The 13,573-nt window shown below is 35.2% G+C and overlaps 1 protein-coding gene across 2 annotated transcripts in view; it reads right to left on the bottom strand.

The window, feature by feature from the left end:
- Positions 1 to 1,665: 1,665 nt before the first annotated feature.
- Dnajb14 (DnaJ heat shock protein family (Hsp40) member B14) overlaps positions 1,666 to 13,573 on the bottom strand; it is a 51,576-nt gene continuing 39,668 nt past the window's right edge. For both annotated transcript variants that reach the window (XM_087198782.1, XM_004866279.4), the window contains 5 exons: positions 13,081 to 13,266; positions 11,482 to 11,576; positions 10,658 to 10,767; positions 9,763 to 9,935; positions 1,666 to 6,462 (listed from right to left, as the gene is read on the bottom strand). In XM_087198782.1, coding sequence (XP_087054908.1) covers positions 6,338 to 6,462; positions 9,763 to 9,935; positions 10,658 to 10,767; positions 11,482 to 11,576; positions 13,081 to 13,266 — 689 coding nt within the window. In that variant the 3' untranslated portion in view covers positions 1,666 to 6,337. The remainder of the gene's footprint in view (positions 6,463 to 9,762; positions 9,936 to 10,657; positions 10,768 to 11,481; positions 11,577 to 13,080; positions 13,267 to 13,573) is intronic.

Here is a 13,573-nt window from a genome sequence, read left to right as displayed (position 1 = left end):
GACTACAGCGCAACTTAGAAACAGCAGACAGTACTTGCCAAAACAATGCTTATTACTACTTGCTCAAAAAACCTTTCGAAACTGTACCAATGCAGACAATGATAAGGCTGACAGTCTTTAATGTGGGCCTAATATATCATTCAATTTAGCTTGTGAATGCATTCTAATATGGATTCTCTACCATTACCCAATTGAGGACCTCAACCTTCCACCAACATGATTTTTAACTTTCCCCATGCTCAAGCCCAACTGCTGGGTTAGGCTGCAAAAAATTCACATAACTAAACATTATAGATCTGTTACCAACCAGGGAGCCATAGAAATCCTTTTTGCTAGCCAGCTGATTGTAAAAATGATTCCTTCAAATTATCTTCATTCTAATTTTGTTTGCTCTTTATTCTTTCCCTGCTCCCTCACTTTATATAAACAGCTTATGTTAATAGACTGGAGGCCAGAAAATTGCACCTCACTTAACTATAAATCTACCTGCATTTGAGCCTATCCTCTGCATTCCTTTTCAAAGAATGTTGGAGGTGTCTCAAGTAATTTTTATGTGTTTGCAAAGGGGTCTGTATATCCTCTGGATACATCAGGGGCTCAATTTTATTATCCCTGTTTTTATCTTTCAGTTTGGCTTCCATTGATATAAAAAAAACAAGGTCTCTCATGTAATAATAACTGAAAAAAAGCCTTCTGTAGAAACCACATTCTCTTTCAGCTCCGGCTCTTTCTTTACTCTTTTCATAGCCACTTTTTTTTTTTTTTGAAATCTTTAGTCTTGTTTTTAATTGCTGCCACCACATATCCAAAATCCAATCCAAAGAGATCTTGAGTCTGCATTCTAAATGTCTCTGAAAATCATTCACTTATATGTATTCCTGTCCTGGTCCATGCCATGATCATCTCCTTTGACAATACCTATCTTTCTAAACATTCACTTCTGCCCTCAGCTCTTCAAACAGCAACATAAATGATGTTCTAAAAACCTAAATCTCATCATGTAACTCTACCCTTAAAAATCTCTTACTTTGATATAAGGTCTTGCTATATAATCCAGGCAGGCCTTGAACTCACCCTAGGTCCTAGGCTGGCCTTGAACTCCGATTGTCCTGCCTCAGTGTCCCCAAAACAGATTACTGGCATTCATCACCACAACCGGTTGGTTTTTGACCACCGACAAGATAAAGTTCAGTATTATCACCATGGATATATACTATGTTATAAAGACCTGGCTCCCATTTTTATCCTCTCACCTACCCGGGAGTCCTTGTTAGGATGTTTGTTTTCACTTCCATAGTTTTTATGACAACCACCTTGGCCACTCTGAAATATTTCCGTGGGGTTCACCTTACTCCTGCTTATCTTTTGGGTTTTAGCTTAAGCTCAATTTCTCAGAGAAACCTTTCCGGACCCTCACAGAATAGTTTAGATATGTTAGATATATACTCTCAATGTGCTCTTAATTTTGTCTCAATTATCAAAACTGTAACTAGTTATTTACTTGACATTTACTTTCTTTGCTAGATGTAAAATTCCTAAGAGTTTTTGTCTTGTTCAGTGATTCTCAGCACAAGCTCATTAATTGGAATATGACACGCATTTACACATTTGTTGAATGGCTGAATAAAAGAATAAAAATATCACGAGGCTACAATACAATAAACCTTTTATGGTGAGAACAAATGTTTTTATTAATATATTGAGATAAAGTACAGAGACTTAAAGACAAAAATTCATCATAAATCATTCAGTAGAACATTCATTAAAAATGTTCTCACACAGGAAATTTTATTTTATAGAAGTCTGATATAACATTAGTTTACAAATCAGACATTGCATTTTTAAACCTAATTATATAATCTTGAATGCACTATAGACAAAGTAAGATCTCCTTTACATTTCACTTCATTTAGCTTATATAAGGCTTCCATTAAAATTCCATCACGCCGTGAAAATTTCCTGTAGCTTTTAAAAACACATAAACTAAAACTAACCTTTAAATGGACAGAAAGTCTTACGAAGCAATTTAAAAACCAAAAAGACAGAAAAAGGTAAGAAGCATTTCTTAATGCAAATGAATTACAAAATATTTTTTTCTTCTAATCCTTATAGTCATTCAACTCAGAAACAATTCTCCAAAAGTAATGGCTGGAATACCTCAGTGTCACTGTTTGCACAGTGCTCATGAGTGGCAGGCTGACTAGAATGGGCAGAATCTCACAGACACGTGGATAAAAACTGCCCACCTCCTGCCAGGAATCATCTGTTCCTCAGTGACTCAATATCTCCACAGCTGGTCATTCTCAGACACTCATGAACTAAGACATTCCAAGAAACACTTCTTACCCTAATGTAGTTCCAGATTGCTAGAAAGATAAAGTTATTTTTGAAGTGTGGGCCTTAAAAAAGAAATCTCTATTAAAATCAACAGAGAGAATTCACACTAATGAAATTCTGTGGACTGATTTTCAAATTTGGAAATAAGGATACCCATTACTAATGGAAGCCCTGTTCTGTGCAAACATACTGTGGTATATATTAAACAATCACGTATCTGAGGTATTAGCTGGAAAAAAAATGCATATATACACTTACACATGTACACATCCACAGAATATTCACAAATCTATTGGCCCCAACACCAGCAGATAATCAAATTAGATGAAAAGGATCACATACCAACAGGAAAATGTTACACACAGGAAATTTACAAAAATTTCATTACATAATCCTTAATATAAGGAGTATGTTTTGAATTAATATTTTGAGGAAAAATGTTACCATTCATATGAAAGTATTTAATAGTATTTAATAGTAATGAAATCAAAAAGGAAGCCTGAATTCTAGAACTCTGTTTATTGCCTGCCAGATTGAAGGGGGAGTGTAAGAATTCCTTGAACAGCCACATTCTACCCACTTTTTCTTTGTAATTGAAAATCAGAACTTAGGAAAATTTTGAAATTATTGCCAGACTACTTCTTTTTTACTGGCATTCACGGAATGTTAGGTATTTTAACTAGGCAGTAGCCTCATATGTCCAACAGACAAGATTTTTCAGCTACTTACTGAAAATTAAAATTCAGATGATCATTCATTTTATCATTTTTTTCTCTTCGGATAAGGGGAAAATGTGATGCGTTCTCTTCTAGTTTGCTTCGCCCAGTATGAAGATGAATGGTAATACAGGCAGTACTGAACCCACCAAGGCGATACTTCACACGGAGAAGCTAAATAAATGCACCCTTTTAATCATTTGGTCCTTTGCCATAATACTTGCTTAACTGGAAAAATGGCTCCTTTGGTCCTTACATCCATCAAGAAATATTCCACTGTCTCAACAAGGCAGAAGATTTTTTAAAAAATGAAATATGCAGAAATACATTAAGTAATATTAGCATACAGGTGCTAACTAGCTGCTTTTGAAAATATTACAGATCCAAAAGAAGGGAAATCAAGTAATAATTTTATTTTATATGTAGTGCAAAAGATTTGATAGGAAGAAAAATGAAGCATAAAAGTGCGATTAAAGTTAAGGGCTAGCTTTCTACATTCCTGTTCCGTGGACACCTGAGCTGATACACAGCACAGTACTGTAAAGCACTGGCATGGAGATGCTTTCCGGACTTGACCTTTCTCTACCGAGTCTTTGTAAACCATAAATATGCATGTAATGATTATGAAACAAGAATCAAAAGGCTATCTTTTTCCAAAACAGGTTACTTTCACTTAATTATGGAACAGATAACTTAAAATTTCTCATTGTCGAGAATAAGTTCCACAGCTTACAGATGACTAAATGATTAGTGTCAGTCATTTGGAAACTAAGAAATCAAAAGAAAAGGAAAAAAGGTACTATTGCCTTTCCTCCAAACCTTCACGAGAACAACTGTGTGTGTGGGCACATAAAAAGGGATTAAAAATGTAAAGCATGAATAAATATAACTACTGTCAAATTTTCAAAATGCCAGTTAAGAGAAGCTAGTTAAAGTCAAAGCCTTTTAGGTAGGAACTAAATGATCAAGTGAAATTGTAAAGCTCATGTAGCTAAAAAATAAGATGGCAAAATTTTGGGATTTTTAATCATAAAAGAGTAACAGGGCCGGGGATGTAGCTCAGTGGCACCACACCTTCCTGGCAAGCGCAAGGTCCTGAGTTCGATCCCCAGCACCACTCCCCCCAAAAAAGAGTAACAAACAGGAAAATCTTACATCTAAGATATTTAAAGTCTTCTCACTGTGTACAATTAACCTAAAGTTACAAGATACTCATTGCCTTTACAGCCCATTATAGGGGACATTAAGAACTCAACCTTACTTGCATATTTTATATGTGACTCAAATTGTCAGTCACTCAAATCAATCATTTCTTAGTTGTTTGAAAATTTTATTTTATCAAACACATTCTCCCTAACAAGTTATGAAATGTAATGGAATGCAGTAATAGACCTGAAATACAATACTTACAGTCCAAAAGCCATGTGCAGCTTTCTAACATATAACTTCACTTAATTTGATAATTTCACCTATCCCCTTAAAGTGGGGATTTAAGGGGAAAAGGCATCGGAGAATGGGAAGATTTGGTTCACATAAAAATTAACCATAACAGTGTAAATTTCTCATTAAAACTGTAAAAATAAACATGAATCTTTTTCAAATTTTTATAAATTTTTTATATATATGAACTTTCATAGTTAATTAGAATGCTATGACATTTTAAAAAACTTATTCTACAGGCTCAAGAAAATATTTAAAATTTTACTTTAAGCATTACTTTTCACATTTCTAAAAGAAATTTGTTAAGTTGTCCAGGTTTCCAATGAGAATATGTTTACTTTAACCTCAAATTTAATCAGGCTTTTTTACTGATTTACTTAGGAAGGGGATACAAGAGAAAATTTTTTTAAGAGTATCAATTTTATTTAACAGATGTCATAAATTAACTATAACCAGAAAAAAAAAATCCTTTAACAAAAGTAACAAAACCACTCTACCTTCCTCACAGAAAAACTACCAAAATATGTTCATGTTCTACTGAGTGTGAAGCAAAATCATCAAAATATGACTAGCATAGAAGACTAGAAATCAAACAGGCAATATATAGGCACCAAAAACTTCAATTTCCAACTGCTGTTTTTCTAATTTATATTATGGATCTAATTATAAGGAGCTTATTCCTATAGGATTAATTTAATTACTCAACAGTGAGTAGATTGTAGCTTAGAATTTTTAAAGGATGACTTGCTAAACAATTCACTATTCTACCTGCTGCTATATTTCTGCTCACTGTTGCACATGGCCAAATAGATCATGCTCTGATCAATAAGTTAACAGGAATCTATGTATACATTTAGGAGTTGGCAGTAGGGTTAAAAGGCACAAAGCTGTATTTTAGTAGTAATTTTTCTTATTGTTTGTAGAAGAATCTATTTACCTTTGGATTTTGTTTAAATGATCACTAAGAAAATGCAAATTTCTATGGGCAGAAAATTAGGTGTCTTCTTCATAAATGTTAGCAGCCTTCAAAGACATATAAATGAACATTTGGGTCCTTTTGATTATTAGAACTGCAAATGCATAACTACAATTTATTATTGAAGACCCTCTTAATTCAATAATTATAGCCATTTCCTCATATTTTCTTTAAAATCTATCAGTAAAGCATTTCATTTCTACATATGGCTTAGCAATTCATTAAACTAAATAGCAAACTGATACTCTACACCAGTTCATTTATCTCAGTACATATTTGGGAATATAATGGCAATATTAAAAATATTAATTCCTTCTAAGCTGATAACGCTGTAAGAGTTTACAGAAACTTAAATGGTTTTTGTTTTTTTTTTCTTTTGAAAAAACTTCATTGTTTAAACTCCACATACTTAACACCTGACAGAAAATGTAATTGTGTCATATAACATTTATTCCATCACCTTAAAAGAAGTATCTCATGGAGCTAAGTACTAAAATAAATAAAAAGGCAATAACCTGTATGTACACAAAATGTTCATTCCATAAATATTTACATGACGAGGGACAAATGGACAATCACTAAAACTGGAAATAGCTACACGTGTGATAATACCTTTTCAAGACATTTTTAGTTAGGAATCATAAGCTTTTAAAATGAAAATAACAGCAGAAGCACAACTAAAATATTAAGTTTAGTTTTAAGTTCTTACTATTTAAAGGAACCAGTAGATTATAAACAGCCCAAGATTTCAGAAACCAACTACTCAGTTTAGTTTTTCATATCAAATCTTTTCTTCAGCTCTCAGGATGAAACTAAATTTACAGAAGAGATCAGGAGTGTGCTAACAGGTACAAATAAAAAGCCCAGCTCATCCTCCTTTGTAAAGACTGGTTAGTCGCTCCAGTTCTTTACAGTTGTCCATGTTCAGGGCATCAGCTTTTCTTCGGAGTCGATCGTCACGGTAAACTTTTGCGGCATACTGCATATCTGTTTCTGTTAACAAAAATATTTTGCTAAATAAATAATCATTTTTATCACCTAGCTGTTTAAATTCAAATGATGCTTCATAAAAGAACTTCAATGTATTTCTGTTAACTGACTTTTAAAAAAGAACAAATAAACCCAAGTATTAAATAAATAAACCCTAAAAGACGCTTGGGAAGTTCAGGGGATTGAAGACAAGGCCTTGTAAACACTAGACAAGTGCTCACCTCTGAGCTGGATCCCAACCCTTTCTTGAGACAAGGTCTTGTTCAACTGCCCAGGCCAGCTTAACTTCCTGTCCTCCTGCCTTAGCCTCTCAAGTAGCTATGAGCCCAGCTAGAAAACCTTCTCTTTAAATGAAAACTTTACTTGAAGCCCCAAATGCAAAACAGAAGAAACCAGGGTAGAATCCTGTCATCCCATGCTAGAATCCTTACCCTTTGCTTCTGAGCCAGTAGTTTAAAAGTCACTACCCTGAAGCATCATCTCGGCCTCTTATCCTCTAATGCCGTATGGTAGTCATGCTGCCAGGGATAAGCTTGCTGTGAATTTTTTGTTAAGGTTTCAGATAATCCCAAACTTAAGTATAAAAATACAAAATCTTGAGCTGGGTATGTAGCTCAGTGGCACTGTGTCTGCCCAGCAAGCTCAAGGTCCTGAGTTCAATCCCCACTACTGGGAAAAATATAAAATCTTGTTCTGAGTTTATCTGAGTTTTAAAAATGACAATACTCTATACCTATATATCTATAGTTACTAAAGGAACACAGGAAAATGCTTGTTATGCAATCATAACAATGATATTCTGCAAAGAAGCACTTTTGAGGCTTCCTTCAGTTACTAATAGAAATATATGGACTACAAATCAAAACTCTTAGCAGGGTGTGGTAGTGCACACCTGTAAGCCCAGCACTTGGGAGGATGAGGCAGGAGGGGTGCTGTGAGTTCAAGTTAGCCTGGGCTACACAGTGAGTTCAAGGCCACCCTGAACTACATAAGGAGATGCTGTCTCAAAAGAAGAAAAAACAAACAAACAAACAAACCCAACTCTTTAGGGAAGTTACTTGCAGCCCTTTTACTGTTCACTAATATTTCTAAAGGATGGAGGTACTTAGAGAATACATAACAAAAAAAGGGAAAGAATAAGTTACTTTACAGAAAACAATGGCCAAAGGAGAAGCCATCTGGTTTATAGGCATCAGTCAAGACCACATTTAAAATAGACTTGCAGGTAAAAGTGTAGTATTCCACCTGTAATAATTTCCAGAAACGATCTTTATTCAATCTTCTGGGCCAGGATTAACAATTTAATCAATATTATTGTATACCTTTACAAATAATGCATTTGTAAAATCCACTTGCCGATAACTCTTCCCAAAACCTCAGAGTTAATAAACCCAAGTTCACACTGCTAATGAATGACAGACTCTAGTTCCAAATCCTAATGTGCAATTCCCAGCCTAACACTCTTTCCACTTGTGCATTTCAAATTACGGCTTGTATTTTCCAATCCATACACTAGGGAGTATTAGAAGTAATTCCAAAACAGAAAACCCTGGCAAAATATTCATTGATCAACTATCATTTTGTGACTTTATGAAACAAGATTATTTCAGGGCTGGGGTATAGCTCAGTGGTCGAGCACTTCTCTAGCTGTGCAAGGCCCTCGGTTCAATCTCCAGCACCACAAAGAAAAAGGAGGAAAATCCCATCCGAACCCAGGAAGGAAACATTCAATCAATAGATTAACACATGGCGCCCCCCGATTTTCAACACCATTCAAGGCCCCAGCCCAGAAAAGTACTGAATTTGTTGAACTTTATTTTGAAAAATTTCAAAACTACACAAAAAATAAGCACAATGAACACTCTGAAATTTTTTACCATTTTTGACTGTTCACATTTTTGTCAAGTTTGTTTCAGCTCTCTCTCTAAATAAGACTGTTATTGTGGTTACTTTTGCAGAGCTGAAGATAAGTTACAGACATTATGACTTTACATTCTTAACAGATCATCATTTTGGCCCCAAAATAAGCACAGTCTCTTGTGGCATTATCGGTTAGAAATGCAGCCCGATGGATGGACTGCTCACACTCAGACTTCACCAGCTGCCCCAGTGACATCCTTTGCGATCGCTCCTCCTCCCTGCCAGGAACCAGTGAAGGATGACACACTGCTCTCAGCTGTCCTGCCTCTTTCCTCTCCTTCAGTTTCAAAGACCTGCGCCTTTTGTTTCATTGATATTTTTTTTAATACAAGCAAGCTGTTTTGTACATGAATGATTAAAAACAATTAATATTTGTGGTAGCAACTTTAAAGGACACATATATAAATGTGTACAATTTAATTGCAGACGTGATGTATAAACAGAGCATGTATTGAAGGGTCCATGAAACCTATTAATACTGATCTTGCCAGACAGTTAAAAGATTAAACTAGATTATGCCAAACAAAAACACTTGCCCTAGGGCGGGGATTTAACTCAGTGGTTCTGCCACCTGCCTCGTAAGGGCAAGGACCCAAGTTCAATCCCTGGTACCAAAAAAAAAAAAAGAAGTAGAAACACTTGCCCAGAGTGCAATGCAATTAAAAATCATAACTATAATAAATACTAATATTGAATACTTCCAGCACAAGACATCATGCTAAGTGCTTACCACATACTATCTGTTATGATCCATGTTTTAGTGATAAGGGAACTGAAATTTAGGTAACGTATTCTTAGAGTCAGGATCTTGTGTGACAATTCCAGAGCTTGCCCTTTAACCATGATATTCACTTATCAACCAAATACATGTTAATAACAACAGTAACACAAGTATCATTTAAGTGCCAACTACTGTGTGAGACCACATGCATATAAAATCTATTACAGGTACCCCTCAGGAGCCACATGACATTGGGCCCATGACCCCCTAAGATAAAAAAAAAATCCCAGGATGTTTAAGTCTCTTATATAAAAAGGCATAGTGTTTGATATAAGCCATCTATATCTTTCTCTACATTTTAGCTGAATATTAGTTATACTAGTATTACATAAATGCTATGTTAGCTGTTACACTGCACTGTTTGGAGAACTCTGACAAGAAAAAAAAAGAAGTCTGTATGTTTTCAGGACAAACGCAATTTCCTTCTGAATATTTCCTATCAGTGACTGGTTGAGTCTATGGGTGAGAGAGGAATCCTCAGGCAGAGGCTGACTATAAGTACTGAGATTTGATTGCACAGCAGGTAATTCCCCATATCTACAATAGGAAAATCTATAATAACTCCACAGACTGCGAATAAGCTTAGCATTTGATTCACTTACTTTGTTGTCTTTCTTTCCAGCAATTATTTCGAACATTAGTCACATAGTCTTCTTCCACACTCTTTTCTACTTTTTGTAGTAACATTCCTTTGTATTCATTTTTAAAGTCCTTGTTGACATAATAAACCACTCCCAAGTTTTCTGTCTGCATTTTAATAGTTTGTCCTGAACCACTGTGAAAAAAAATGCATGATTATTTTTAGTTAAAATTGGGCATTCTAACATTCTACCACAAACCAAAGTAACAAGATAAAAAATAATTTAAAATTTAATATTAATATTTACATTATCTCAAATTGCCTAAAGCCAGAATTTCATGTCGTTAAAAAACATACTTTTAATATACTATGTTCTTATAAAGTTCTCTCAATTTTTAGCTAACAAAAGCTTTATTTGGAAAAAATAAAAAGTTATTCTTACTTTAGGCAATCTTGTTTTTAACACTGTAAATTTATTGCCAATATGATTTTACAGTTTCTTTCATGTTCACTATCTTGAAGTTGTTGCATTAAATTTCCTTTATCTCCTGACCTCAGTGAAGTCATTTTTCACTTAATGACACAAAGCTATGTAAGATCAATTTGTATCCTTTTTATCTTTAAAGTACTTTTGTCTTTTAAAGTAGTTTTTGTCTTCAATGTCAACACAATACCTACCACATTAAATTCAAGTTCAAATGTAGCACTTGTGTCCTTACACACAGTGGAAAATATAAATAACATAAAACACATTTATCACTTATGTAGCTCTTTTAAAAATTAGAGATTTTAAAATTTGGTACACACGTAGTAAAAGATTTGGCATTTGAAAGTATAAAAGAGTACAGGCCCTTTAAAAGAAGCTAGATAAGAAACAGCAACAATTAATTTTTGTAAAACTTCACTTAGCTACTTACGATCTGGGATATAAAGAATAAGGAGGATTAGAGACCATCAAGTGGCTTAATAATGACACGAGGATCAATACAATTATGGGCATCAGCTGGATAAACACAGAAAAACCTCCCTATAAAAAAATCATCAAAGAATAATAAATTGTAATATAATGCAATAGGTGTCATACATTTTTAGACGCAGAAGGGGCATCTGAGATCATCCAGTGCTTTCAAACCTGCCAGATCACACTGGGCTCCTGAAGTAGTTCTTAAGAAAGCAACTGTCCAGGCACACTGGCAGACTGGTTTGAGAGCACTGCTAAGGCTGACCTCGTTCTGTACATGCTGAGGTCCTTCTCTCTCTGGCACACAGAGGTAACCAATAAGCCACAGCTGCAACACTGCTGTCACCTGGCTGGAAGATGGGAGATGGGGTTGAGGAGAAGCCCCACCTTCTAATTCTAATTTCTAGTCTAGAGCCCTTTCTCCTTACCTTTCCACCTCACGCTATGGCAAGTGAGTGCAACATCATTAGAACAAAGCAAAGTTACTTCTAATTTAGGTTTTCAGTATTAATTCTGAAGTTTTAGGATCAAAAAGTATCTCCAAAACATGCACAGAATCCAGAATACCAAATCTGCAGGGTCACACTGCCCAGCCACCCCCAATGGTGACCCACTCCACCCCCACAACATCCCTAAGGGATTTCTAGTCTCCACAGCACACCGCTGGTAAAGAAAACTCATTAATTCTAAAACAGCTCGTCCTACTTTTAGATAACTGTAATTGCTTTTTGTGGGCTGAAATCTGACATTTTGTGATTTGTAATTGTATCATAAACATACATCTCCTCTTTCCTCTTCTCTTTCATGTCCACTATGTCGATGCTGATGTTGATGGCTATAACCAGCTCGGCCATTTGAAAATGAATGTACACTACCTACAAATCAAAATAAAAAGCAAGGTTAAGTTAGGGGGAGCAGTTGTGATCAGAAAAGTTACATATCTTTTACACTTTTAGCAAATTACTAAAATAAGAGATGTGTATTTTGAACAGTGAATATGAACTGTCCTCTCCTCAGTGCGTGAAGAGTGGATAGAAACAGGACCGACCCTTCCCAGACGAGGTAACCTCTCCCGGAAGTACCAGTTCCTCCCTTGTGCAGGCTCGGACAGGGGGACCTCAGGAGCAGCACATACACAGAGGACTTTCCTGTTTTTACAAACCTTCCAGTCATACTCGGAAACTTTGCTTTCTGCACTTAAATGAATCACACACATCTCTAAAACACCAAGGACAGCACTCTAGTTCATTTTGAAAAGGTATCTAATACATCACAATGGGTGGATTACAATTCATTCATTCTCTTGCTGATGGATATTCAATTTCAGATAAGCAGACAAACCAGAAATGGCTATTACTGACAAAGTAAGCTATGTTATAACTAGCAAAGGGCTGCAAATCAATCATCAGAAAAACATTCACTATTGCCTGGAAGATTGTTCCTAGTGTATTTTCTGTCAAAATTACTAGTTTTAATAACTTTTATGATAATTATGTATTTGGATACATCAAAACTCAGGTTATATTTTCAATCATTAATTTATATTTATACATCCTCTTTCCTTCAAGGATTACGCATTATGTCCCATCAATGACTGCAGTCCTCATTAATATTCAGAAAGGGCCATTAGGCCAAATTACATTCTCATTCATAAAGATTCTCCTAATTTTGAACAGCATGTTTAACTCACCACCTTAAGTAAAACCTGGAACTGTAATTTTAACTACCATAGAGGAGCTTCTCCCAAAGAAAATTGCTTTCTATAGAAACTAGTTACAATAAATGTAGGTGGAATTAAAAGCTACTGATGTTGGTACTACATGAGCCATTCTTTTTGTGATGTCATTCCATAATTCGCTGTGATAGACTAGTTCAAGTAATTATATCTATCTTAATAAGAAAACCCAGAAAACTTTAAAAACTATGAGTCAGACTTTTTACTATTTCATTAGAAATGTCTGAGGACTTCCACATTCATCCAAAAGAATGATCTATAATGTCACTAATAAAACATTTACAGGGATATGGAGAAGCTGTTGATCATCCAGGTGCAGGAGATGTCACGGAATTCTAGTAGCACTTACTTACCTAAGACATCACATTGAATTTCCTGCTTAGACTTTCTTTCTTCAGCTTTAGATAAAATACAGAATATCTGTACTCTTCAATTGTTTTTCAATTAAAATATGTTCTAGAGAAAGGTGAGCTATAGAAAAAGTAACAACACTATCTCATTTTTCTCCTCCCTTCTGGGAAAGGCATTGTGGGACCCTAACCAGTGAGAAATGCAAGGGAGAAAGCAGATGTAGCTCTGAATGGCCAACAGGAGCAAGGGCCTTTACCCTCACAAAACGTAGTATTTAATTAATAGGAAAGTACCTGAGGGAAATCCACCACCAAAAAAGATATTAAACAGGTCTTCTGGGGTGATGTCCGCCTCACACCCTCTGTGGAAGTTGAACCTGCCGTTGCTCTGGTTATTACAGGCTTCCTCTTCACTGCCGGTGAGGTCATACTGTTTTCGTTTCTCGGGATTACTTAAAACAGCATAAGCATTTCCAATCTCTGAAAAGGTATGGAGTAAGAGTCAGTAAGCAAAGTTTTTATTTTCTAAAAGACTGCCTCATATCAGGAACTGTCACTTAAAAATTACTGGAAACTAATCAAGAAAATTATAGTGACAATTGTAAAAAAGATATTGTGTATTGTTTCCAACTACACATGTTATTATTTCTCAGTGCAACTCTTTTCACTGGACAGGCAAGTCCTACCTCGAGAGAAAAGAATGTCCATCTATTCTTTCTTAATACTGTGCTCCATCCCTTAAAACTTCTGCCCAGAGAAGCCTAATCATCAAGATTGGTCAAACTAA

Source organism: Heterocephalus glaber, unplaced genomic scaffold (assembly GCF_053883595.1).
Source record: "Heterocephalus glaber isolate CG9 unplaced genomic scaffold, H.glaber_assembly_v1.0 deba00001688, whole genome shotgun sequence".
Lineage (NCBI taxonomy): Eukaryota > Metazoa > Chordata > Mammalia > Rodentia > Bathyergidae > Heterocephalus > Heterocephalus glaber.
This window is presented reverse-complemented; position numbering and strand designations above follow the sequence as displayed.